A 23512-nucleotide genomic window follows, 5' to 3' on the forward strand; every position below is an offset into this window, starting at 1 on the left:
AGCAGCAGCTCTTTCTGAGTGGCACAGCTGGCCCAATGGAGTGCTGCAGGCTTGATACCTGCACAGGACAGAGGATATCCTCCCACAGGGATAGTGAGCTCCACTTGCTGGAGGGATGCCCTTTTAATGACATCTTTTATTTCTCAGACACACTTTTTCTTTTATGAGCTACAAAGCCATGCTCTTCCTTTATGAGGAGCTGTTAAACTTATGGCATCAATTATTTAAAGTCTGGGACAAACTTCTGGCCCTACTGGAGAGGGCAAACCTCTCCAGTAATGAGGAGAATGAGGAGAAATTAGGGTTATAGCAATCCTTGCTTCCTTTTCAGGCTTTAGGTTTGGAACAATAGCCTCCCACAGTCATCAGCCAACAAGAAAAATACTTTGGGAAGGGTTAGCATCCATCCACAGTAGCCACTGTGCTTTCAGTAAGGCTGGTAATGCTCTGAGAACATTGAAAAGGCTGGAAAGGAGCTTGAAGAGGCACCTCTCTGGACAGTCACCAGGAAAAAACCCCAGAGAAATTGTAGTCGAGGTCCCAGGTGTCTGAGTGGATTTCCTCTACACTGCTCTCGAGCAAAGGCTCTCATGTGTTTTGTAAATGTTTCTATACAGCTTTTCAGATAGAAAACAGGAGGATGAGTGAGAAAGGCCCTTTGGGGAAGAAGAGACAATCTGCTTCCCTGCCATACCTGGAGTGCTGCTCGAGGCTGTCATGCCTTGTGCCCAGCCAGCAGGGCATGCCACCAGTGCTGCTGGTACAGAGGACATTGTCCTGGCACTCCTAACCCAGGCACTCCCTCAGCTTCCCAGGGCTATTCTGGGATGCTACAGAACTAAAAGTGCCACCTTTTCCTTAAGACATGTGTAAAAGAAAGCCTGCTTGACTCTATTTTTACTCTGAGTTCTCTACAATAGAAGGCACACAGAAATTCACACCACATACTGAGTTTTTAACAGGCCAAAAGGCAATTTAGCCTTGCATTCCCACACACAGGTAAAATAAACCACACAGAGAACAACAGTGCCCACATGATATCTGACTGTGCTTACCGTGGTGATGAAAAAGCCAATCCTCAGGTTTTTCTCATCCTGCACGTGCCCAGCGCGTTTTTGCATGAGTGAAATTGCTACATTATAGGTTTTTGGGTTGTGATCTAGCACTTGGAAAAAATACTGAGGGTTTGTAGAAGCTGCACCTGCTGAGAAAGTGTTCATAGGTTAGCAGTAGGCTCGGGGATGTTCCTGTTGTGTAAGATCCTGCTTGTGCTGACCCAGAGGAGCAGGCAGTCACTGCTCCAAGATCCTTTCATTACAACAGAGCACTGCAGGCTCCACACTAGCACTAGAACTTGAGGCATCTGGAGGTAAACTAATTGCACATTCATCATTTTAGAAATCTCTGGCAAAGTCACTGAAGTCGTGTGGATTTCTCAACCCCCCCCCCTACATCTGCTCCACCTCCATGGCAGCATGGCACACTTTCCCAGCAGCAGAAAAGCAGAAAAGTGCCTCTTAATCAGGCACCTGACCCAGAGGCTGAGCTGAGAAGGACTGTGGCTTTGAGGTGATAAACACATAGAAAAGGACAAAATGGTACAAAGCTACCCTCTTCTTCCCTGCTGCCAGTGTTTGTGATGGACAGAAAGAATGTCGAGCACCAGAGGGAAGCAGCTGCTTCTTGGCCAAAGCTTTGGTTAACAGGAAGCATTCCTGGCTAGAAAAAAAAAGCAATGAACTGCCCTAAGTGGGGAAAAAAGGACTGAGATGGCAGCAGAGTAGAATTTAAGCCAGATCCCTGTGTTGGGTGGCCTTGAAAGTTGCAAATTTGAATGACTGTACTTGGACAGGGACTGTACTTGAAACACGTGTTGGGAAACACAGCTCCAAGGAAAATGGCTCTGCCTGCACACTCTCAGTTCAGGGCCTCCTCTGGAGCTTGGCAAACCCCATCTTTCCATCATTTTGTAGCCCTTTGCCTACAAGAAGCCCCTGCAGCTCCTTGCTCAGTCCCAGTGAGTGTGGTGTGTAGCAGAACAGGCATTGTTTTGTTACAACACCTTGGGACCTGGGGATCAGGTTGGGAGCAGGAGCCTGAAATCTGCACGCCAAAACCTGGTTGCTGCTAAGTCAAGGATTGTCATTTGAGAAAAAAAGAAGCCTCTTCACTGATCAGATACTACCATCCTAGATTAAAAACACGAAGCCCAAACACTGATGCAGCTGTAAAAAAAAAAAAAAAAGTGAGATGAGATAAGATAAAAATGTAAAAATATACTGCTATTGATTGGAACTTACAATGCCAGAAGAGTTCTTGCACATGCAGTAAAACCACTGGTCTTATCAGCTCAAAAAGACCTTTTTACCTTAAAAAATAGAGCTTTGTAGCACGTTTTTTTCATTCCATTGTGGTGGTTTGCACAGGGGTCCCAGAACGAGGGAAGAGATGAGAATCTGAGTCCATGTTTTAGAGGGCTGATTTATTATTTTATGATATATATTATATTAAAACTATACTAAAAGAATAGAAGAAAGGATTTCATCAGAAGGCTTGAAAGAAATAGAAAAGGAATGATAATAAAATCTTGTGAGTGACCAAAGAGTCCGAGCCAGCTGGACTGTGATTGGCCAATAATTAGAAACAACCAACATGAGACCAATCACAGATCCACCTGTTGCATTCCACAGCAGCAGATAATCATTGTTTACATTTTGTTCCTGAGGCCTCTCAGCTTCTCAGGAGAAAAAACCCTAAAGAAAGGATTTTTTATAAAATTTGTCTGTGACATTCCATATCCACTCCATTTCAGAGTACTTTTTGCTCTGTGAAATCAACAGCATTTTTGCCAGACCAGACTTTCTGATGAGGTCCCCAGTAACACCTACTTCAACTGGCTGAAAGAAGATATACAAGCTCATTTTGACTTAAGGAGCCCTGGGTTCCTAAATCACAAGTCTCCCGTTTTAAGTCAGCAGCTGCTGCTGCTTTGTTTCTGCCTGTTTAGCTGATAAGTGCTGTGATGGGAAAAGGTAGGCATTAACACCTGGCAGTCAATACTTGTGCGATTGGGTGCTCAGAGCGAATGTTTCACACCAGTGGGGAGGAGGAGGAGGAGGAGGAGACAGGCAGTGGGTGCGGTGAGCATTCCTTACCCCGGGAATAGCGGCTCCTCCTGGAGGGAAGGCCCGGGCTCCACAGGTTGGTGTAGCTGTTCAGAGACCACGCTGTTGTGCTGCTCTCATCTCCAAAGTCCAGGAATGTTGGGGTGTTGTTACAGATATACAGCCAGGAGAACTGCTCCTGGAAGTCCTTACAGGACATCCTGCAGAGAAGGAGGGAAATGTCATCGTTCAGCTCTGGACAGAGGAACATTGCCAAGAGGTAAAGGAGGGAATCCTGTCCCTCTGCTCAGCCCTGGTGAGGCACATCTGGAGAGCTGCGCCCATCTCTGGGCTCCTCAGTACAAGAGAGATGTGGAGCTGCTGGAGCAGGTCCAGTGGAGGCTGCAAAGGTGATCAAGGGACTGGAGCTTCTCCCTTCTGAGGAAAGGCTGAGGGAGCTGGGCCTGTTCTGCCTTGAGAGGGAACCTCCTCAATGTCAGTATCTGAAGGGAGAGTGTCAGAGGTTGGACCAGGCTCTGCTCAGTGATGCCAAGCAATGGAACAAGAGGGAATGGGCAGAAACTGATGTACAGGGAGTTCCACCTGAATATGAGGACAAATTTCTTTACCGTGCAAATGACCACACACTGGAACATTGTGGCCGTGTTCACAGGGATCTGAGGATGAGGGAAGAGACGAGGATCTGACTCCATGCTTCAGAAGGCTGATTTATTATTTTATGATATAAATTACATTGAAACTATACTAAAAGAATAGAAGAAAGGATTTCATCAGAAGGCCAGCTAAGAATAGAAAAGGAAAGAATGATAACAAAGGTTTGCGGCTTGGACTCTCTGTCTGAGCCAGCTGACTGTGATTGGCCATTCATTAGAAACAACCAACATGGGCCAATCCCAGATGCACCTGTTGCATTCCACAGCAGCAGATAACCATTGCTTACATTTTGTTCCTGAGGCCTCTCAGCTTCTCAGGAGGAAAAATCCTAAGGAAAGGATTTTTCATAAAAGATGCCTGTGACAGAACATGTTGCCCAGAGAGGGTGTGGAGTCTCCGTCACTGGAGTATTCCACAACCACCTTATCACAGTTCTGTGCCACGTGCTCTGGGATGACCCTGCTTTCACCCTCTGTGGTGCCTGACCCACCCTGTGGTTCTGTGAAGCACCGGTTCAGTATCCACATTCACCCCATGTCTGTAAAAAGGGGGATTGCAGAGAGCACTGCAGGCTCCTGCAGCTCTGCTGGCTGCTACCTTGCAGAAGAGCTCAGCTCTCAGTGCATTCTGGGCTGCCCTGACTGCCCCAAATGCCCCAGGGTAAACCACAGGGCACGTTCAGGGGTACCTTGCTGGAGCCCTGCCATCTCCAGCACACCTCTGCCATTGTCCCTTGTACCTCCTCAGTGCTCTGTCTCATGCTCATGCTTCACTCAAGCCTCACAGGTGTGTTTCAGACTCACCTGCTGCTGCCCTGCTTTCCTCAGAGCCCCTCAGGGCATGTGTGCACTTTCTGAATAATCAGTTTTTCTAAGGGACAGCCCATGCATGGCTGGGCTGTACCTGGGAGCAATCAGAGGCAGTGAAAAAACACAAGCACCTGCAGAGCAGTTGAGTGCACAAGCTCAGTGACCTGCTTAGCCAGCTGTCCCCTTCAAGCACCTGTCAGTCCAAGGTTCAAAGCACACACTTTATGAGGAGAGGTGGTATGACAAAATGACTGGGTCTCAGAGGGCTGGATTTTTACTTCTCTCCCTTTTCTTTTTTTTTTTCATCAGCCTGTCATTTAATTTTGGCCAACTCCATTTTTTCAGGTTTTGTTTCCTCTGACACCACAGGGTCAGGACAATCTCCAATTTGCTGTTTGCACACAGCTAACACAGGGTGCCTTGAGCCACCACCAAGAACAGAGAACTGCCAAAATTACTTTTTCTATAATGAAGGCAAATAGAAAACCCTGCAGACAAAGGATCAATAAGGAAATACCAGAATTCTCCATCATCCTTATTTCTGAGGAAGGCTTCTCTGTATTTAGGCTCAACACGGTCCCATTGAGGAGAGCTGCAAAAAAGAACAAATCAACAAGATGTGAGGCACAGTTTTTCATCTTTGGCCTATTCCTCTAAGCAGCCTGTCAGGCCATGAGGGATCAGGAGGGGTGAACAAACTCTGCATTGGAAACGGGACCAACAAGTGGAACTCTGCACCTTTGCTGTGCCTGAGCTGCCCAGCCTGGGGTGGGGAATCCTCCCCTCTGTCCTGGTCACCTGTCCCCAGGCTGGAGAGGCACCAGGCCACAGCACTCTGAAGCACTGATATTCCACTGGCATGCAGGGAGCACATTACCCAGTCAGATGTGTTGTTTCCAAGCAGCATGTTTACAATTAAGTGATAATTGTACTTTCTGCAGAGTTTAAGATAAATAAACAGCACGTGAATCAATAATTTATTGATCTGTGCAGCAGCATACCTGTGAAGGTGCTGCTGACATTTCAATTACACTTAGGATTGTAGTCCACCCTTCCAAAAGGATGGGAGGATGCTGCCTGAGCAGAGAGATGTTATCCCAGCCTCAGACAGGTCCACACAACCCACCAACCCTTCCAGATGCAACACTCCAGCCTGACTTTTCTCAGCAGAGTGCTTGTGTGTGGTCCTAGCAACAGGGAGGGTGGGACGCTATTAAATAACCCAAGAGTGGCACAAGAACATCTCTCTAATCATGGAAACACTCATGCAATTCCAAAAGGAAAACTGAGATCTATTTATTTACAAAACATTTTTGCAGTCTATATCATTCCTTTCTTTAGGAAAGGGATGTTGGATTATCCACACAGGCAGCAAAGTGGTCCTTGCATCCCCAAAGCTGCATGAAGGATCCAAAAGATTAGCTCAAGCCATTCCCTGGCACTTTGCCTCTGGAATAACCAAGCACCCCTTCTGTCCCCCTCTGTGTTCAATGCTGCCCTGCTCCATGGACTCATCTGACCATCCTCTTCCCAGAGTCAGCCTCATGGGAGCAGAAGAAAGAGGAGGAAGGTGGAAGTGTGACTTCTGCAGGAGGATTCAATAGAAGCAGCCAGCCAGCATCCAAGGATGTGGTCAGAGCTTACTCCAGGAAATAAGAGCTCTTCCATCCATGACTTCTGTAGAATCATGCACTGGGTAAAATGCATACACACAGACAAGAAGGGACACCTGAGCCTGGCAAGGCTGCATTAGTTTTCCCTGGATTGGATTTCTGCAGGCAGTTGCTATGCAGATGGAAATAATGCTCATAATTAACTGATTTGGAAATATCTGTTTTGTTAAAATGGGTGCAGGGCAGAGGTTCTTATAAAAGATTGATTCACTATTATATTAAAGTTTTAAGACCCTACTTATCACTCCAGGGCCCCTTCCACTCCCCGTGGCCCCAGGGATTCCAGATCCTGATGATATGTTTCCAGCCATTCTTGTAGGGGATCTGTAAAGAGGAAAGAAAAACAAGCTCAGCCACAGCTCTTCACAATTCAGTGAAGAAAAGGGTAATAAAATGGAACTTCCTCTACACCTTAGAGACCAGATTTAACCTCTGATCTCATTTTCCCAGCAGTGAAAAATCAGTGCCTTCTGCTACACCGCAAAGGAACGATGTGGGAGAGAAAACTGCGCCCATTTTGCTTTCCTGAGGACAGTGAAAAGCTGACACAGGGAGAAGCAGCAGCATTCCTGTCACACTGCATGAATTCAACAGCCTTGGGAAATTCCAGTGCCTAATTCTGCACATCTGATGCTGTGAGTCAGCAAAGGCAGAGACTTTGAGGAATGAGGTCACCAGACTGCCTGGAGTGAAAGCCAACAGTCAGCACAGAAAATGGAATATTAACACAATCTGTGGGGCTGTGCTTTGCAGCAGCTGGGGGTTCTGGTGCTCTCCTCCTTTTGCTGCCACTGATTTAAGTCAGAAGCAATTAACTTTTGCCAGTGAGTGAAGCCAAGATGGTGGAAGTGGAAAGGAGAAGCAAACCTTTATTTTCTGGCTCTCCTTAGGCACACAGGCAGTGTTGGAAACAATGCCATGGCAGCCTCTTCCCAGGCAAAGGCCCCCTCAGGACAACCCCTTGGATGCCTTGGCACTTCATTAAGTGGGGCAAAGACTGTTTCTCCTCTCTCACACACCAGGAACAGCCTGCTTCTCTTCCAGCAGAACTGGGCACCCTTCTGCCCCTGCCCTGCAAAGAGACAGCTGGGGCCTTCTCTGGAGCTTGGCAATCCCCATCTTTCCATTTTGTAGCCCCTTGCCTCCAAAATCCGGCATGCTGGCTGTGATGACAGCACCAAGCATGCCATGGCACGAGAAAACCAACAGAGAGAGGGGGGATAAGGGAGAAAGTAGCTTAGGGAAAGCAACATCCCCTTTCCAAGCTACTTTAGGTTCCAAGATTCAAAGGTTTTGTAGCTATCTTGCTTGACAGCATAGCTATTGTTTGGTTTCTCTCTTCACTGTTAACTCTCCCTGTGTGCACTACAGCTTACTGGGCTAAGCCATGTTCTGACTTCTGGCTGTAAAAAATCCTTAATTTCTTTTGATCCATGTGATAAATTGGTTCTCAGATCATCAATATTAATATTCAGCCAGGAGCAGTTCTGCATGAGTACAACAGCTTTAAAAGATGGAGAAACGCTGTTCTTGAACCAGCGATTTACTTTTCACACAGTGATTTTTGGCAGCTTGTGATTGAGCTGAACAAATGTAGATTTGCATCATATGACAAATCCCACCATTTCAGCCAGTGCTTCTACTTGCATTTGAAACACAAAAGCACATTTTTAAAGAGTCAGCATGGAACAAAAATCTCCAGAAATGTTGGCTTTGACACACTGGTATTGCATTGTATTTGGGACACACTGCTGAAGTGTCCCACAAGAAAAGTAAATTTCAGTTGCATTTTCCATTAGAAAACAACATGGATCCGGATATCCTCCCTCTTTTTGTTGTGCCAGAGTCCTTCCATCTCTTGGAATTTGAGCTATGGGCTTTCAGCAATGCCCCCTGAGCGTGGAGCTAATTCACATCCCCCTTACTGGACCAGCAGCGCCACTGCCCTGTGGTGGATCATCAGTACAAGATCTGCAGGCAGGATCAAGTCCCTGACCTTACCTTCACAGCTCCTGTGACGGTGTAGGCATGGCCCTGCACAATCCCATTCCTCAGCTCTATGTTCCTCCTCGACTGCAGAAGGGAGAAAGCACAGCTTTTAGCTCCTGCCACACCACACAGACACAGCCAGCAGCTCCCAGCAGTGCCATTTGCACTAAACAAAGCCTGGGCTCTGACCACAGCAGCTCCTCAGAGATGCTCCTCCAGGAATGTGGCTGCTCCCACTCCACCTGAGCTGAGAGAACAGTCCTTGGCTTGCTTGCAGCAGCCAAGCCTCCTGTCCTGAGGGGGCAGGCACCCCAAGAGCAGTGTCACACACTTCACTGCCACGTGCTCTAGGGGAAGCCTTGGAGATATTTCATCAAAGGTACGTGCTGAATATCACAAAGCCCTTTGCAACTGCCCAGCATTAATACCAGTAAGGCTGCAAGCCACAATGAGAGGATTGCATCTGTCACAGACATCTTTTATGAAAAATCCTTTCCTTAGGATTTTTCCTCCTGAGAAGCTGAGAGGCCTCAGGAACAAAATGTAAACAATGGTTATCTGCTGCTGTGGAATGCAACAGGTGCATCTGGGATTGGCCCATGTTGGTTGTTTCTAATTAATGGCCAATCACAGTCCAGCTGGCTCGGACTCTCTGTCCAAGACACAAGCCTTTGTTATTCTTTCCTTTTTTTTTCTATTCTTAGCTGGCCTTCTGATGAAATCCTTTCTTCTATTCTTTTAGTATAGTTTTAATATAATATATATCATAAATAATAAATCAGCCTTCTGAAGCATGGAGTCAGATCCTCGTCTCTTCCCTCATCCTCAGACCCCTGTGAACACGGTCACATTGCATCCTTTCATAGAAGAGAGAGAGAGGTGTGTCTTGGCCTTGCCAGAGTTGATCACAAAGTTAGGAGGCCAAAATCAGTCCTGCTGGAAGAGGACACCAGAGTACTGCAGTGGAATTAGCCAGGAGAGAAGCTGCAGCCCCCTCTGGGACAGAGCAATCCATCCACCTCTGCCCAAATGCCTTTCAAGTCCTCACCAAAGAATCTTATCTACTTTCTGCTGCCAGGATCCCTTGGGGCACCCATAAACTGTAACTATTTTACAGAGTGGTGATGGGTTTCCTTTTCCCCTGCAAAGAGCAGCCTTTGTGCAAAGCCAGTGAACCAAGAGAGTGGGTGTGACCAGCCCTGTGACTCACCTGGCCTGAGGTGCTGCAGCCCATGAGACACCCAGACGTGTCAGCTGCTCTCAGGATCTCCTCCAGATCAGAAGGTGGCTCCTTCAATGAAAACTGCACCTGGACTCCACCTGTGAGGTCTACTAAAGCATCTGAGAGGTAGCCTCCATTCAGGTTCTGGTATGAGCCCTGCAGCCTGTGGAAAAAAATTAAAATAGATTAAAAAAAAAAAAAAGGGGAAAAAAGACAGAGAAGTTAATTAGTCCTTACACTGTTTTCATAAACAACACACAGTGCTTGCTTTAAAAATGAAGGTGTGCATCGAGGTGGTGAGCACAGGGGAGCCCAGGGTGCGCAGACATTGTGGCCAGGTAAGGAAAGGAAATGTGACTGAAATACTTGGCCAGGCACAACACGTGTCCTGTGGAAGGAAGGAGACAAAGGGGGAGCTTTTTCTGTGCCTTCATCCCCGTCTGAGGCAGCTGTCCAGAGCCATTCACAGACAGTGGAAAATAATAAGGTGCATCTCAGGCCAACACAGGCATTTTTGGGAGATGAGCTGCATCTCATCTTGAAGCATGCAGTTTCTTTTCTCTGAACAGGAAGGGAGCCAAGGATGACTAGTTCAAATGGATGTTTCAGGTTAAATGGAGCTGAACTGTTAGTTTCTACATCCTACTTATACAGGACTCTTCACAAAAATGGCCAGTACTCCTTTTGCAAATGAGAAAAAGGAGAAGAGAGGTGAAGGTATTTACCCATGCTTCCAGGGCAAGGCAGAAATGAGTTCTCAGCACTGTTCCCAGTTCACTCTGCTAGAGCACAATAATAGGATAATAATTTAATATTGCCAGCACAGTCCTTGTTGTTTTTATCGTGTGGTTTTTATTGAGACAGCAAATAAGCTGGAACATGCTGTACTTAGAGCAGGTAGAGCATGCTGTTAAACCCCTCCATACACACTGTATTTAATGAATGTAATCAAATGAAGTCTGCAGCTAATTGTATTTTGAAGAGTTGTCCTTGTCCTACACTGATGAAAAGAATTTGTCTTGGGCGTTGGGGAATAACTTCTCCAATGGGAATCTCATAAACAGCATTGCTTGCAACTTTAATTTAATAGAGGTTTGGTATGCATTGTAATTAAAATCTTATGCAGCAAATTGATACTGAATCCTGAGTCAACTTTTCTGAGATATCTCAGGGCAAAATGCATCCCCTTCCTGAGTTGCTCTCATGCTGCTTTAACATTTGCTTATTCTTGACCAAATCTGCCAAAATTATTATCTCTTTTCCTCATCTCCTCTTCACTGCAGTGCAAATGCCACACCAGCCTCAGGTACCAAGTTCCAGCCCTTCATACCACCCCTCACACAGGACTTTTTCTTCAGCATTTTTCATAATGAGAAATGGGCAAGGGACCACAATCCGATCCCTTCTCTCTCCAGAGGATTTTTAAAAATTGTTATCTCTTTATTAGGCATTATTTACCCTGCATACTCTGGGGACCTCAGCTTAGAGTCAGAGCTCTCTGAGAAGTGAGAGCTGATCAGAGAGTCCCAGGAGTGTGTGTGTTGTGCCTGGGCATGCTCTTCAGTCCTGCTTCCTCTCATTGCCTGCTCCAAATACCCACAGGATCTCTGATCAGTGTCTGCAAACACAGGTAATCCATGCTTGGACTCTGCAGTCCTAAACTGAGGACAACACAGAAAGGAAAACAGACACAAAGAAGTTTCCCTGAAAGCAGAAGGACACTCCTGGCACTTTTGTGTCACCACTGCCCTGCTCATTTTGCTTCTCAGGCATTAACATCCCAGAGCTGAACTGGGTAGATGTAGGGCTGGCTGCCTTTAGGGCTGGGTAGAGTTAGGTCTAACCCAAGGCCAACATCTCCAGTTTATATTGGCCCAATGTTTGCTGCAGCCAACATAAGCACAGCACCACAGAGGCATCTGTCAGCCTGAACTCCTTCCTGTGTGCTTTGCACAAGGCAGAGGGTGAAACCACCCACAGAAAGCATTCAGCACTGGGTGGAAGAACAGACCAGGTGTATTTACTTGGCATATGCTTTTTCCAGCAAGGATGGCCAGAATTCATTTGAAGTTCGGGGGTGTACAGACAGGTATCTTCCATTTAGGAATGGCAGCCGGTCATCTATCACTACATCCACCCATTCTCCATACTGCCAGAACTGGAAATAAGAAAATAAAAAAATATATTTAAAAAAAAAGAGGGAGAAAATAAAATAACGAGCCTCTTCTAAGCACTAATGCCCACGGAAAGAAAAATCCTCCTGAACTAGCACAGGAATTAATCTAAAGCAACATGGATATGTGCAAGTTCTCTCCTGAACTCCTCAGGATAATGGTCCCCACTGTTAAACAAGCCACCAGCTGGCTGGCTTTCCCAGTGGCAGGGAAAGTCCTTGGGGAGTGTAGCTGGTCCTGCAATCAGTGGGAGGAGAGATTCAACACGGGGAGTATGCTAATATTCTTGGGCAATAGCTCAAGGAGATAAAGAATGACCAGCAGGTGGATTCCATGAGCCTCACTCCTCAGCCACACTTGGATTTTCCCCACAGCGCAGCTCTTGGCCAGAGAGGCTTTGTCAAGATCCAGCCTCTAAATTTCCTTTCCTCAGTGTTTCAATTAAGACTCTGACACGCTGTCATGGATGGAGACAGAGCAGTGACTAAAGACTGTTTTAAGGTGTTATCCATCTCCTTGATGGATGAGAAGGACACAGGCAGTCTCTCCAGCATGTGGACAGAGCAGGTGTTTCTCCAGCTGATGAAACTTTTCAAGGGAAAAGACAGGAATAAAGATCTGCGGGGATGAACTAAAGGAGCCATTTCCAGAGTCATTAGCAGATTAATGTAGCTTAGCATGATTCGAAATCATAAGAGGCCAAGCTCTTATTTGCAGTAATGCTAAGGACTCTAGTGGATGCATGCCAGCAATAGATTTAGTCTAGCATGATTTTATTTCAACAGCTCTGGTCAATGAAAAACCCCAAAATGAGCTGTTCTGCTAGAAAAGCACCAGACCAGATCTGCCCAGCAGCAAAGCAGCTTACAGACTGCTCAGCTGAAAGCAGGTCTGATCCTACTCACATTTCTGCCTCACCCAGGCCTCTCCTTTCCTGCACCAGCGGTGGCAGGAGGGTTGGAACCCCTAACTTGGGTTGGGACCCCCTAACTTGGGTTGGAGCCTCTGCCTTGAGCTCCAGGAGAGATATGGGGGTTCTGCTTGATTTTGGCTCGAGGAAAAGCCTCCCACTGGCTGTCCTCTGCCTGAAGGAGAGACAGGCAAAAGAAATGTCCAAAAGGAAATGTCCTTTCAGTCACCTAAGGAGCCCTTCTGCCAACAGCTAGGAGCAGGTCTATATGGAGAAGAGGTGTGACATCCAGCCACGCCTCCCCATGTGCAATCACAACAGGTAAATAAGGAGAACATGCAGGACTTGCTGTGGGGATTAATGCAGTCCAAACCCACTGAGGGATGTTTTTCCAAAAGTCACGTTCCTTGGCCATGGTTTGGTAGGGAGGTCAAGCTTGGAGTCTGAATGCAGCACTGTGTTTTTCTTCAGCTGCTTTGTCCTGACTGTCACAACAGACCTTCAAGTGGTGGTCACATCTGAGCTCACAAGGACAGGAAAAGCCACAGAGGGAAGAAGAAACCTCATGGGAAATCCTAGAGTGCTCCAGAAGGACAAGAGTGGTACAGGAGAAGCCATTCTCCTGCTTTCAGAGGATGTGGCTTGAGCCTGGCTTAATGAAATTTCTTTATATCCCTTTATGGGATTTAAGTACTGCAGCTGTGAATGTGGTAGTAAATAAAACCAAGAATTGCTATTTAGGCAGGATGCAAAGAGGGAAGTTCTTTGCCTCCACGTTTAGAATAAGCCTTTTAAATCAGGACTTTATTTTCCTTAAGAGAAGGAAAAAGAAATGGACAGTCTCAAGATGACAATAACACATCTAGTGTCCTGATGGTCAAAGGGGGAATGCTGTATTGTTATTTTGCCCCCTTTTTTCCTTCCTGGACAGAGATCTTAGAAAAATCCAGTTCTGAAACTGAGTAAGGAGAAAATCACATGTCTATCAACTATCAACTATGGTGTTAAAAAGCACTTTTTTGGATGTTTCCTGAAACTGAAGTCTTGACCATTTATGGTCTTTAAAGATTTCATCAGTTTTTTCCTGAGAGCAGGGACATTAAAACCCAGGGCAGATCCCTCCAGTTGTGAGTTGATGTGCTGTGCAATGACCCCCTGTAGCCCCCTGCAGAACACTTCTGGCTTTTCCCAAGCTGAGGTGCTGCTCCTCACTGTCACAAGCAGTGACACACTCTGCTTCACTGGCACCACAGCTTCTGTGGCAGAGAAAGGGATTCCTGTGCCAACATGGGACTGACTTAATCCCCGGGGAGATAACATCACTGTAATTATTCCCGAGATAAAAACATTGCCCATCTTAACTACAGCTGATGAAGTGCTTAACACCCTTGACTCTTGCAGCTGAACAGCTCCTGTTGTACAGGAACACTGGAGCAGCCCCTTGTACTCCTGAGAGGCAAGATGCTCCACTTCCAAAATGGTGGGGAAAAAAGTTATAAGCTAAAAATTATTCTATTAGCATATGATATGCCTTGTTTGTGATTCCTCACTGAACTGAGGACTGGTTGCTTAGCCTGTGGATGGCAGTAAAATATCTTTGATGGAATAATTGAAAGGCATTGCAGAGAAGCATTTCCATTCAGAGGAGCTTTCTCAGGGGTTTATTGCTCAAGGAAAGCCAGAAACAGTTGCATTGATTTGCAGATGAGATGACAGGGAAAACATTTTCAAATACTGTAAGGTATTTATACTGCTTAAGATTTAAGGATTGCGCCTAACTAATCTTTTCAAAGCTCCCATGAAAGACAATCTAGCTTGCATCCTTTTAATGTGTTTTAAGCAGACTGGTGTCCCTTCAGCTGGTTTATCTCACACAGTGTGGCAGTGTGTGTGCTGGAAATGGGCCAAGATAGAAACATCTGGTATTCTAAGGAGCAAAGGAACAGAGCAAAATTTAGACTGTCCACAAGATAATCCTCCTGGTGCTGCTCCACAAGAGCCTAGGAGGTCAAAGAAGTCCCACTGCCAGAGCTCTCTGTTTGGTGCTGAACTGCATGAAACAAAAGAGATTTGTGAAGTAAGGGGGATGAGGAATGGCTGAGTTTATCCAGATTTTCTCCACATCCAGTTTAGCTTCTGTAGTTTAATGGTGCTGCAAGCTCTTCTAATCCCACCAGATATTTGTTTGACTCAGACACAAGCAAGCAGAGCCTGCCAGTTGCTACCCGAGTCACCCTCCTGGGAGATTCAGACAATTTCAGGAGTTGGTAGAAAGTGGGATTTACTAAAAAGCCTTGTTCCTCTCTCTGAAACAAATCTCTTTTCAAAATATCAAAAGCCTGTTCCTCTGATCTGTCTCCAAGGATTTGTAATTTCCAGCCGTCTCAACGAGCTAAAAGGGCAAGGAGAAGTGGGGAAACAGAAAATGAGCCCAAATAGATAGTGCAGGTGAGATGACAGCCATAACACACTGCCCAAATCAAAGCAGCCACCAGAATGCCATCTAAAACATATATGTACACAAATCTACCTGAACAGCTGGTACCGCTGCCTTTGCAGTCATAACTTTCAGAAAAGGGCATCAAAATTCCCTGAAGTGCAATTGCACCACCTGGAGCACGAGGAATCATTAAAAAATTCAGGATTTTCTGCAAAGTTCCAAATTGGGAGCCAGCATTGAAGAACCAAAGCATTCAAGGGTGTTGGGATGTGGGGCTGCAGCTTGGAGCCCTTTGCAATCCAACCAGCCAAGCTCAGGTGGTACCAATACCACAGGGAATACATACCCGGAAATGAAAAATCCCAGCATAATCGTCCTGGAATCCTTGGTCCTTGGGCAAAACATTTTCCAAAAATTGTTTTCGCAGCGTCAGGGAGCCCAGGGCAGCCAGCATCCAGCAGTCACCTCAGGGGAGGGAAGAATCCAGTGCATTCAGTCAGTCACTTGCTGTTCTGGATCGCAGCCGACTCTTTAGAAAGGGAATGGGCTGCAACATCTAAGAACCACTTCGATAAAAGCAACCAACCTTCTTCTGTCTCCTTTCCCCCCTCCAAAATGCTGAAGCACTGTCCAGGATTCACCAGCAATGTCCACTGGGAACCCTGCTGTCACCAGCCACCCTTTTCTACTTCCAGGCTGCTCCTATCTTTTGCAGTCATGTTGAGACCTGCAGTACAGGACTATTGTATTCTTTGGGACATGCCCCAACAATGGCAGGAATGATGCATCTGACTCCATGTTCTCAGAAGGCTAATTTATTACTTTATCATACTACATTATACTTAAAAATACTATACTATACTAAAGAATACTGAAAAGATACTTACTCAATGCTAAAAAGATAATAATGAAAACTTGTGACTCTTTCCAGAGTCCTGACACAGCTTGGCCCTGATTGGCCAATGAGTGAAAACAACTCGTACCAGAATCCAATGAAACAATCACCTGTGGGCAAAAAATCTCCAAACATATTCCATACCAGCAAAACACAGGAGAAGCAAATGAGATAAGAATTGTTTTCCTTTTCTCTTAGGCTTCTCAGCTTCCCAGGAGAAAAACCCTGGGCAAAGGGGTTTTTTCAGAGAATGTGAATGCCACACAGAACACTCTTTAGGAAACCTTCAAACTTCTCAGTGGAGTGAGAAATGGGAAGGCATTTCTTACTACATGGGAGCAGTGCTGCTCCCAGAGAAAAACATGGTCAAGGAGCACGAGATGGAAGTGGTACAGGATGCAGATACATATTCTGATACTGGGTAATTATGGCAGGAGTTGAACAGAAATATCCACAGGAAGAAAACACTGGCAGACAAATGAAGACTTAGGAAGGAAAGAGAATTCAGCCCTACAGAAGTCGGAGCTGTGCCTGTTTATCTACTCACACTCAACTGTGTTTGACCCTTCTTCCTGAAGCATCTGCCCGATCTCACCTGGATCTCCATTTCTAAGCTTGGCCTTACCCAGACAGAAGGCAGATGCCAGACAAAAGTAACAAAAGATTTGAGCTGCTGCATTTGGGAATCCTGTTAAATATCTGCAATCAGTTGTCTGTGGACTTGTGCCAGTCTAGATTGACCTGCACTGATTGTTTACTGCAGCTACCATGTCCACATCTTCCCACTGAGCACTTGGAACACGGCAAAGCAATCACAGGTTATTGCTCTGTGCAGATCTCCTCCAAATCAAGAATATCACCTTACCTATTTCTCCTTGCATGATGTCAAATCTGCTAACTCCATCCGTGATCAAATGAGGATTTCTCTGAAGTTCCTGGAGGAAAGAAAATGCAAAGAACAGTGTGAGTACCCAGCCTTTGCCAGCAGTGTGTTCCTGCCCTTTGAAGACCTTGCCTACCTTTTCCAGGTCTGAAAACTGCTTTTCTTGAGCCCTGATGTTTTGCTGCCTACCACCAACAAAACCAGAGGAGATACTCAATCATCTCTTCTTTAACCTGCTCAGATATTCCCAGGGATGGGGGACTTGGGGGTGGGTGCTCCCTGAGTTTTCATTTGGGTTTCTCTAATGCTACTGACACCTTTCAGAGAGAGCTCTGAGCTTGGCAGTGAGATCATGCAGTTTCCTGGGGCACAGCAGGGCACAGACACACAGGTCTCCAAGCAAAGTGGAACAGGGTCTATACTTCAGCTCAGCAGTGGGTCTGGGAGCATTTTACACTCTAAGCCTTTTGTGTTTCCATTCAGGTCTAATACAGGTCAGCCTGGGCTGCTTTTCTTCACTCTGGTGAGGGAGATATAGAAAGAGAGCTTAATCTCTGTCTGCAAAATCCCACAGGCCTGGCTGACATTTTTGATTCAGGGAGAATTTTCCTTGAGAGTCTTGCTTGGGCAGTGAAGGGGGAAGCACTTCACGGCTTGGCTTTGCACACAGAAGTGTGAACCATTCTCCCAGCTGTGTCTGCTTTTGGCCTGGGATGTCTGAGTGCTCAGGAAGGAGCAGCCTCACCATCCCCCATGAAGAACCCTTGGCACTCTCCACCGTGGTAAGGCTCTGTTTTGAAAGAGCAATCAGCCTGAAATAGGCAAGTCATCACACATGTAAGAAAACAAAGAGATAAAAGGAAGGAAAAAAAGTTCTGGTAAAAAAAAATAAATATAAAAATACAGCAGCCCTTCCCTGAACAGGCCCTGGCATTCCTTCTTCCCAGCTGGTCTGACATGCTGCACAAAAATAAGACCAGCTCACAATGTGACTCATGACTTACACAGTTGTGTGAGCTCAGCATTAGCAAATGCTGTCAGCTTTCTGAAATGGCTCCACAGTGATCAAACCCCTCTAAAACGTTTCCCTGTCAGGAAAAGATGCAATGCAATGTCACTGCTCCAGGCTGGTGGGCACATCATGCTCCCAGAGCACTGCTGACGTGGGGGAAAGCAGCCTCAGCAGGCAAATTCCTGGAGAGGTGCTTTCCTACAGCCATCCCCAGCTATCCCAGGACTTTGGGGATTTGCAGCAAGAGATTTACCCATGGCATGGGAGCAGGCCTAAGACATGTGGCCACCAGCAGCAGTTGTTGCTCATTGTATAAGGAAGAAGCAGCATTGAGCCCTTCTCCCTTCTGCTCTGCATCCATCCCAGCCTTATCTTCTCCCTACCTCGATTTCCCACCTGGCTGAACTCAAAACTTTCCACAAGCAGGAAAGTTTAAACTGCATGGCAAGGCTTTGAATTTGCCCGTGCTTTTGTGTGTGGCTGACTTGCTAGTAGTCATTCCAGAAAACCAACAGCATAAAAGAATGGCTGTTTTTGTTTCCCCCATCATTTCTGAGGGCTTTGAAGTCTGACTTGCCAGAAGCAGGGTGGCTGGGCTACAGTGCATAGCTGCCACAGGGGTAAGCACCATCCAGGACCATGAGCCTGAAACTAATGGGAAGGCAGCTGTGTCTTTATGGGACCCCCAAGGAAAGGGCTGGTGCTGTGCTCTGTGCCAGGATGCTAAAGCTCAGAAGTGCTCTGTGGATCCTGCTAGCCTGTTGTGGGGACTGGTTCAAAAGGCAGCCCATTAGATGCCTCACCAAATATTCTATTGCCCACCGAGGTGTTGGACTCCCCTGTGAGCAAACGGGGATGAGCTAAGTCATTAAGCAGCTTCCTTGCTGAGAGAAACTGGCAATTTAGTCTAAACCCAGAAAAGACATCTCTGTGGCTGGCAGAGGGAACTCTCCAGTGCTGCACTCCCCACAGCACATGGAGCTCTGCTCCAGGAGTTTTCACTCCCCAGGGGCTCCGGGGCAATCACTGAGACACAGCACAGAGTGTGCTGTTTGCTCCAGCCAGGGGAAGGGGCTGCTCAGCAGCTGTCTGGACCCACAGAGGGCTTCTGACAGAGCACAGAGAGGACATAAGGGTGATGGAAGTGCTCTGGAAATCTGCACCTTTTCAACTGGGAGGAAAGGAAGTCTCCAATTAGCTCCTCTTCCTTCAAAGGCAAGAATACAGCAGTCATAAAACACCATATTGTCCATTATTGCAAAACACAGCTAAACACATAGTTACCACTGCACAAAATGTGCAAGCCTCACCATTTCCTACTGCTCAAACTGCATGACAAAGAGAGGAACCACAGCTTTAACTATATGTCTGTCCAGAAGCAGTGCCCTGTTTCACTGAGAAATGATGAGGCTTTGTGGCATTTTCACCAAGGCTTTTCAGTTTTGGCTGGGAGGGGGAAGAAGAGGGAGCTCAGGGAGGCACATGGTCTCTTCTCAGAGTATCCATGAGCCCAGCAGTGAAGGAAACCATATGGGCTGCAAGGCAAGCACTCTGCCTGAACTCATCCCCCCAGGACAAAGCTCTCACCACTGGCTTTCCCTGGACCACTGAAGACTTCATTATGTATTCAAAAAGAAAGAGAAGTTCAAGTTCAAGCCACTTCATCCTCTAGAGCATGTTCTTACCACAGAAGTACTGTTCATCTAAAGGGCAAGATAGAGAATTAATCTGAAAGGTGGAAGGAAAGTGTCCTGTACATGCATTTAGCTCTAAATCTCTTTTTATAATTGCTTGAAATTTTTAGGGAAGAACAAGTCCCCAGAAGGAGCTGGAGGTGAGTAGTGTAGATGTAGACCACAGGCAGACATGCAAAGGACACAGTCAAACAGGTCTGTGAAAAATTGGAAGCCTGAGGTGGGATTTCCCAGGCAGTGCAAGCCAGTCTGGCTGCAGGCTGCTCTGGCTGGGTGCTGGCCACTTTCCCCCACATTTCTCTTCTAGCCCAGCATGATTCTGAGTGCAGGCACAAGGCCACTGAGGGTTAAGAGGCTGGAGCTGACTGTTTGCAGAGCCACCTCCTGGTTAGCTCACCTCAACCCTAAAATAAAGTCCCAACCCTGTTTCTGCTCCTGCCACAGATCTTTCCCTTCAGCCACACTCGTGTTGCTCCCCCCGCTGCAGCTCCACCATCCTTACACATCCTGCCATCATGAGTAATGGTGCTCCCTGTTCAACACACACAAATTATGACAAATAAAAAGGCTGCTATTTATTGAAAGCCAAACTGCTCTCAGCTGGACAAATGTTAATTCAGCAGCACTGCCGTGCCTGTAATAGTGTTGCTGTGGATTAAGAAATAAACACTGTACCACAGTTCCCTGGGCTGAGGAGGGGTCAGTCACACCACTGCCATACATCCCACAACCACAGGAAACCTCCACAGAAATAAGACACTGGGGATAAGGAGGGAGGGCAGAACAAAGGACAAAGTTAGTGGAGGGGCTGGAGCACGAGGCTTATGAGAAGCAGATGAGGGAGCTGGGTTTTTTTAGCCTGAAGAAAAGGAGGCTCAGGGGGGTGATCCACATCTGCCTGAAAGGAGGTGGTAGCCAGGCTACAGAGTCTCTTCTCCCAGGTAACAATTGACAGAACAAGAGGAGATGGCCCAGATTGTGCCAGGGCAGGTTTATGTTGGATATTAGGAAAAAATTCATTCACTCAAAGGGTGGCCAGGCATTGGAACAGGCTGCTCACAGAGGTGGTACACCCACTTCCCTGGAGGTATTTAAAAGACATGTAGATGTGGTACTGGGGGACATGATGGCTTAGCAGTGCTGGATAATGGTTGAACTCCACGATTTAAAGGTCTTTTCCAACCCACACAATAGAAGATTTGCTGGGCCACACCAGAGATCTGACATGCAATGACTTGTCTCCGACAGATTGGAGAGGGAGAGGATAACTGAGCAAGCCAAAACTAATAGGAAAAATCAGACTACTCTCAAGGGGTCTGCTTGCACTGACAGAACTCAATTCCCTGCTTTACAGCAGAATAGCTCAATTCTTAATTGCCTGATTTCAATACAAATGCATTTGTTGCTTATAAAAGCCATGCTCTGCTCCAGTTCTCTTCTGCATCGGAAGAATGAGCTCACCAGACTCCACACAGGCATGGAGCCCACAAACGTCACAGCTAAGTCCTGCTGGAGGATGGACTGGTGTCAACAACCAGACAAAAACAGAAACCAGCTCGGGTTTTACCTGAAACCTGTTTGCTTTGTGTGGCTCACTGCTAAAACAAAGGAGGCAAAGACAAAGGAGGCGAACAAGGGAAGTAGTCTTGTGTGCCTGGAGCCTTTGAGTTTCCTTGGAGGTCTTGGAACCCCTCCCTGGGATGATACAGTAAAAAACTGGAAGTCCCATGGTGTTACCAACTACCCTCCAGCCAACACAGCCACATGATCCTGCCTGAGAAGCAGGGCAGTGAGCAGACATCACAGCAGCGCTGCTTTCCAACCCACCCAGGATGCACAAATTCCCCATCACAACCAGCTCTCCCCAAAGACCAATGGAGTCGGGAAATACGATGCAAATAAACATTTCCCACCTTGCAGAAGGACAGATGCCATGGCTGGTGATGCAGTGCAGCTTCCCCAGCCCTCAGGGGCGAACTCCAAGTGGAGGTCAGGTGCAATCAGCTGAGTAGGCAGGGGCTGAGGCAGTGGCAGCCTGGGGATGCTGCTCCCGTTCAATCACCCTGATTGCACACGCACACTCAGAGGAGCAGGGCGGATTGATTTTGATTTTCATCACGGAGGAACACTGAACAGGATCCTCCAGGCCCCTGGGAAGGGCTGGAGCTGTGAGCTCCAGCACAAGCAGCTGGTGAGCAGCTTTGGCTCCTGCCAGGGACTGCTGGCCCCAAAGGGACAGACCTGCAGGACACCACTGTCCCTCACTGCCACACATTCCTGACGTCCCTCATTAAAACCTCTCATGTTACAACTTTCATTTCTTTTTCCTCTTTTTTTTTTTTTTTTTTCTGGTTTTGGTAGGTTTTTCTTTATTTTCCCTCTCTTCTATTAGAGACAAGTCTTTGGGTTAACTTCAAATTGTTGTCTAAGTTCTTGCCTGAATGAAATCTGTTTTTTAGTCCCCTCCAGCTACAGACAGGCCAAGGCTGATGCAGTAGGAAATCCAGTTTTGCTTATCCATCTACAAAGATGCTAACTTCAAAAAATTTTTTTAAAGGGTCCATTTTTAAAAGTCAGTTGCTGGATTCAAAATTCAATTTCAAAATTTGCTAATTCTTGGAAATTTCTTGGAAATAAATAACAGGCCAAGGAACAAATAAGCTCACCAAAAGCTATGCAGGATAACAATACTCTGCTCCTGAAAGGTGGTTATGTATTCTTTCGGAAGGGACACAGGAAGGGAATTAAAAACATGAGCAAGCCCTTTTACAAAGTGATTGATTCAAATCATGGATCATTTTCCCAGCTAACAAGCATTGGCTCAATGAGTATAATTTTCTCCAATGTTTTTTAGGTGCTGAGTGCAGTAGCACAGGGCTCTGCTATGAGAACAAGGTGAATCCCTTGCCTGAGTTCACACTGCCTCTTTCTGTACCTTCCATCCAAGGAATTTTTTGGACACTACCTTTCTCATCACCTTGATGCCTTGTGAAGGCTGACCTAGAACAAAGGCTAGGCAGAGTTAAAGAATAAAGCAGGGATTTATTAGAAGGCCTCAATGGATCCACCTTGGGCAGCACAAGAGCCCAGCCAAGATGAACCCAAAATGGCACAAAATGGACGACGGCCATGAGGTCTCACACTTTTATAAGTTCTGGTCCATTTGCATATTTGAGTTAATTGCCCAATTATAGCTTTATCTTATGAAATCCCATCCTTCTTGTTTTTCTCTCTTCATCCTGCCATTGCTTCTGCTCTTGGGCCTGAGATCTGGATCATTTATCCTTGGTCCCCAGCTAGAGAAGGAATTGTTTTGTCTCCCTACTCTGTGAAGAGAGCTTGCTATCCCCTAATATGAAGCTCAGATCTACACACTGAAGCAGTAAAGAATCTGAAAAATATAAAAGCTAAAACCTGAGGCATCAACTTGACCCCAGATACCTGAGACAAGTACCCAAGAAATCTATGCCCTGATGCTCTGAGCAGACTGATGATGCAGACAAAGCCCCTGGCAGCTCTTTCAGACAATCCTTTCACCAGGCACATCCCCACAAGTCACATCAGAGGCACTCAGGGATTCCTCCCATGCTGATCCTCAAACTCCCACTGGCCACCTTGCTGCTTTTCTTCCAGCTGCCCCCACACACAACTGCCTGTGCTAATCAGAGGACAGATCTTCTTATGCCAGCTCCTGCCCAGCATCCCCTCATTCCACAGGGGAACTACAGGGTCCCCAGGAGACCAAGGGTGAGCAGGGCAGGAGGAGTAGGCTGCAACCTTGAAGACCCTTCAGAAAAGCCTTCAGCAACTTCATCCTGTGCCCATTTTAGCCTTCTTTTAAAGCACATAAGCACTGAGATCATGGACTGTCCTTCACATTTACAATGGGCACCATACTGAGCCCTGGTGCAGGGCCAAGGCACTGCTGCCCAGGTGGTAATCTCTCTCCTCTCACACATGTCATATCTGAAAATATAACCAATGTTAGCAGAAGTAAAGCATTCCACATTTAGCATCACCACAATTCACATC

At 46.6% G+C, this 23512-nt stretch overlaps 1 protein-coding gene across 1 annotated transcript in view; it reads right to left on the reverse strand.

Annotated features, from left to right (window-relative positions):
• The window catches only part of LOC136555172 (calpain-13-like), a 49766-nt gene that overhangs the window by 20829 nt on the left and 5425 nt on the right, over positions 1-23512 (reverse strand). Inside the window, exons 2-10 of the mRNA XM_066547767.1 lie at positions 16757-16826; positions 15343-15461; positions 11497-11630; positions 9461-9635; positions 8263-8334; positions 6500-6585; positions 5106-5180; positions 3156-3325; positions 1056-1201 (exon numbers count right to left, since the gene is read on the reverse strand). Coding sequence (XP_066403864.1) covers positions 1056-1201; positions 3156-3325; positions 5106-5180; positions 6500-6585; positions 8263-8334; positions 9461-9635; positions 11497-11630; positions 15343-15461; positions 16757-16826 — 1047 coding nt within the window. The remainder of the gene's footprint in view (positions 1-1055; positions 1202-3155; positions 3326-5105; positions 5181-6499; positions 6586-8262; positions 8335-9460; positions 9636-11496; positions 11631-15342; positions 15462-16756; positions 16827-23512) is intronic.

This window comes from Molothrus aeneus, chromosome 3 (assembly GCF_037042795.1).
Source record: "Molothrus aeneus isolate 106 chromosome 3, BPBGC_Maene_1.0, whole genome shotgun sequence".
NCBI lineage: Eukaryota > Metazoa > Chordata > Aves > Passeriformes > Icteridae > Molothrus > Molothrus aeneus.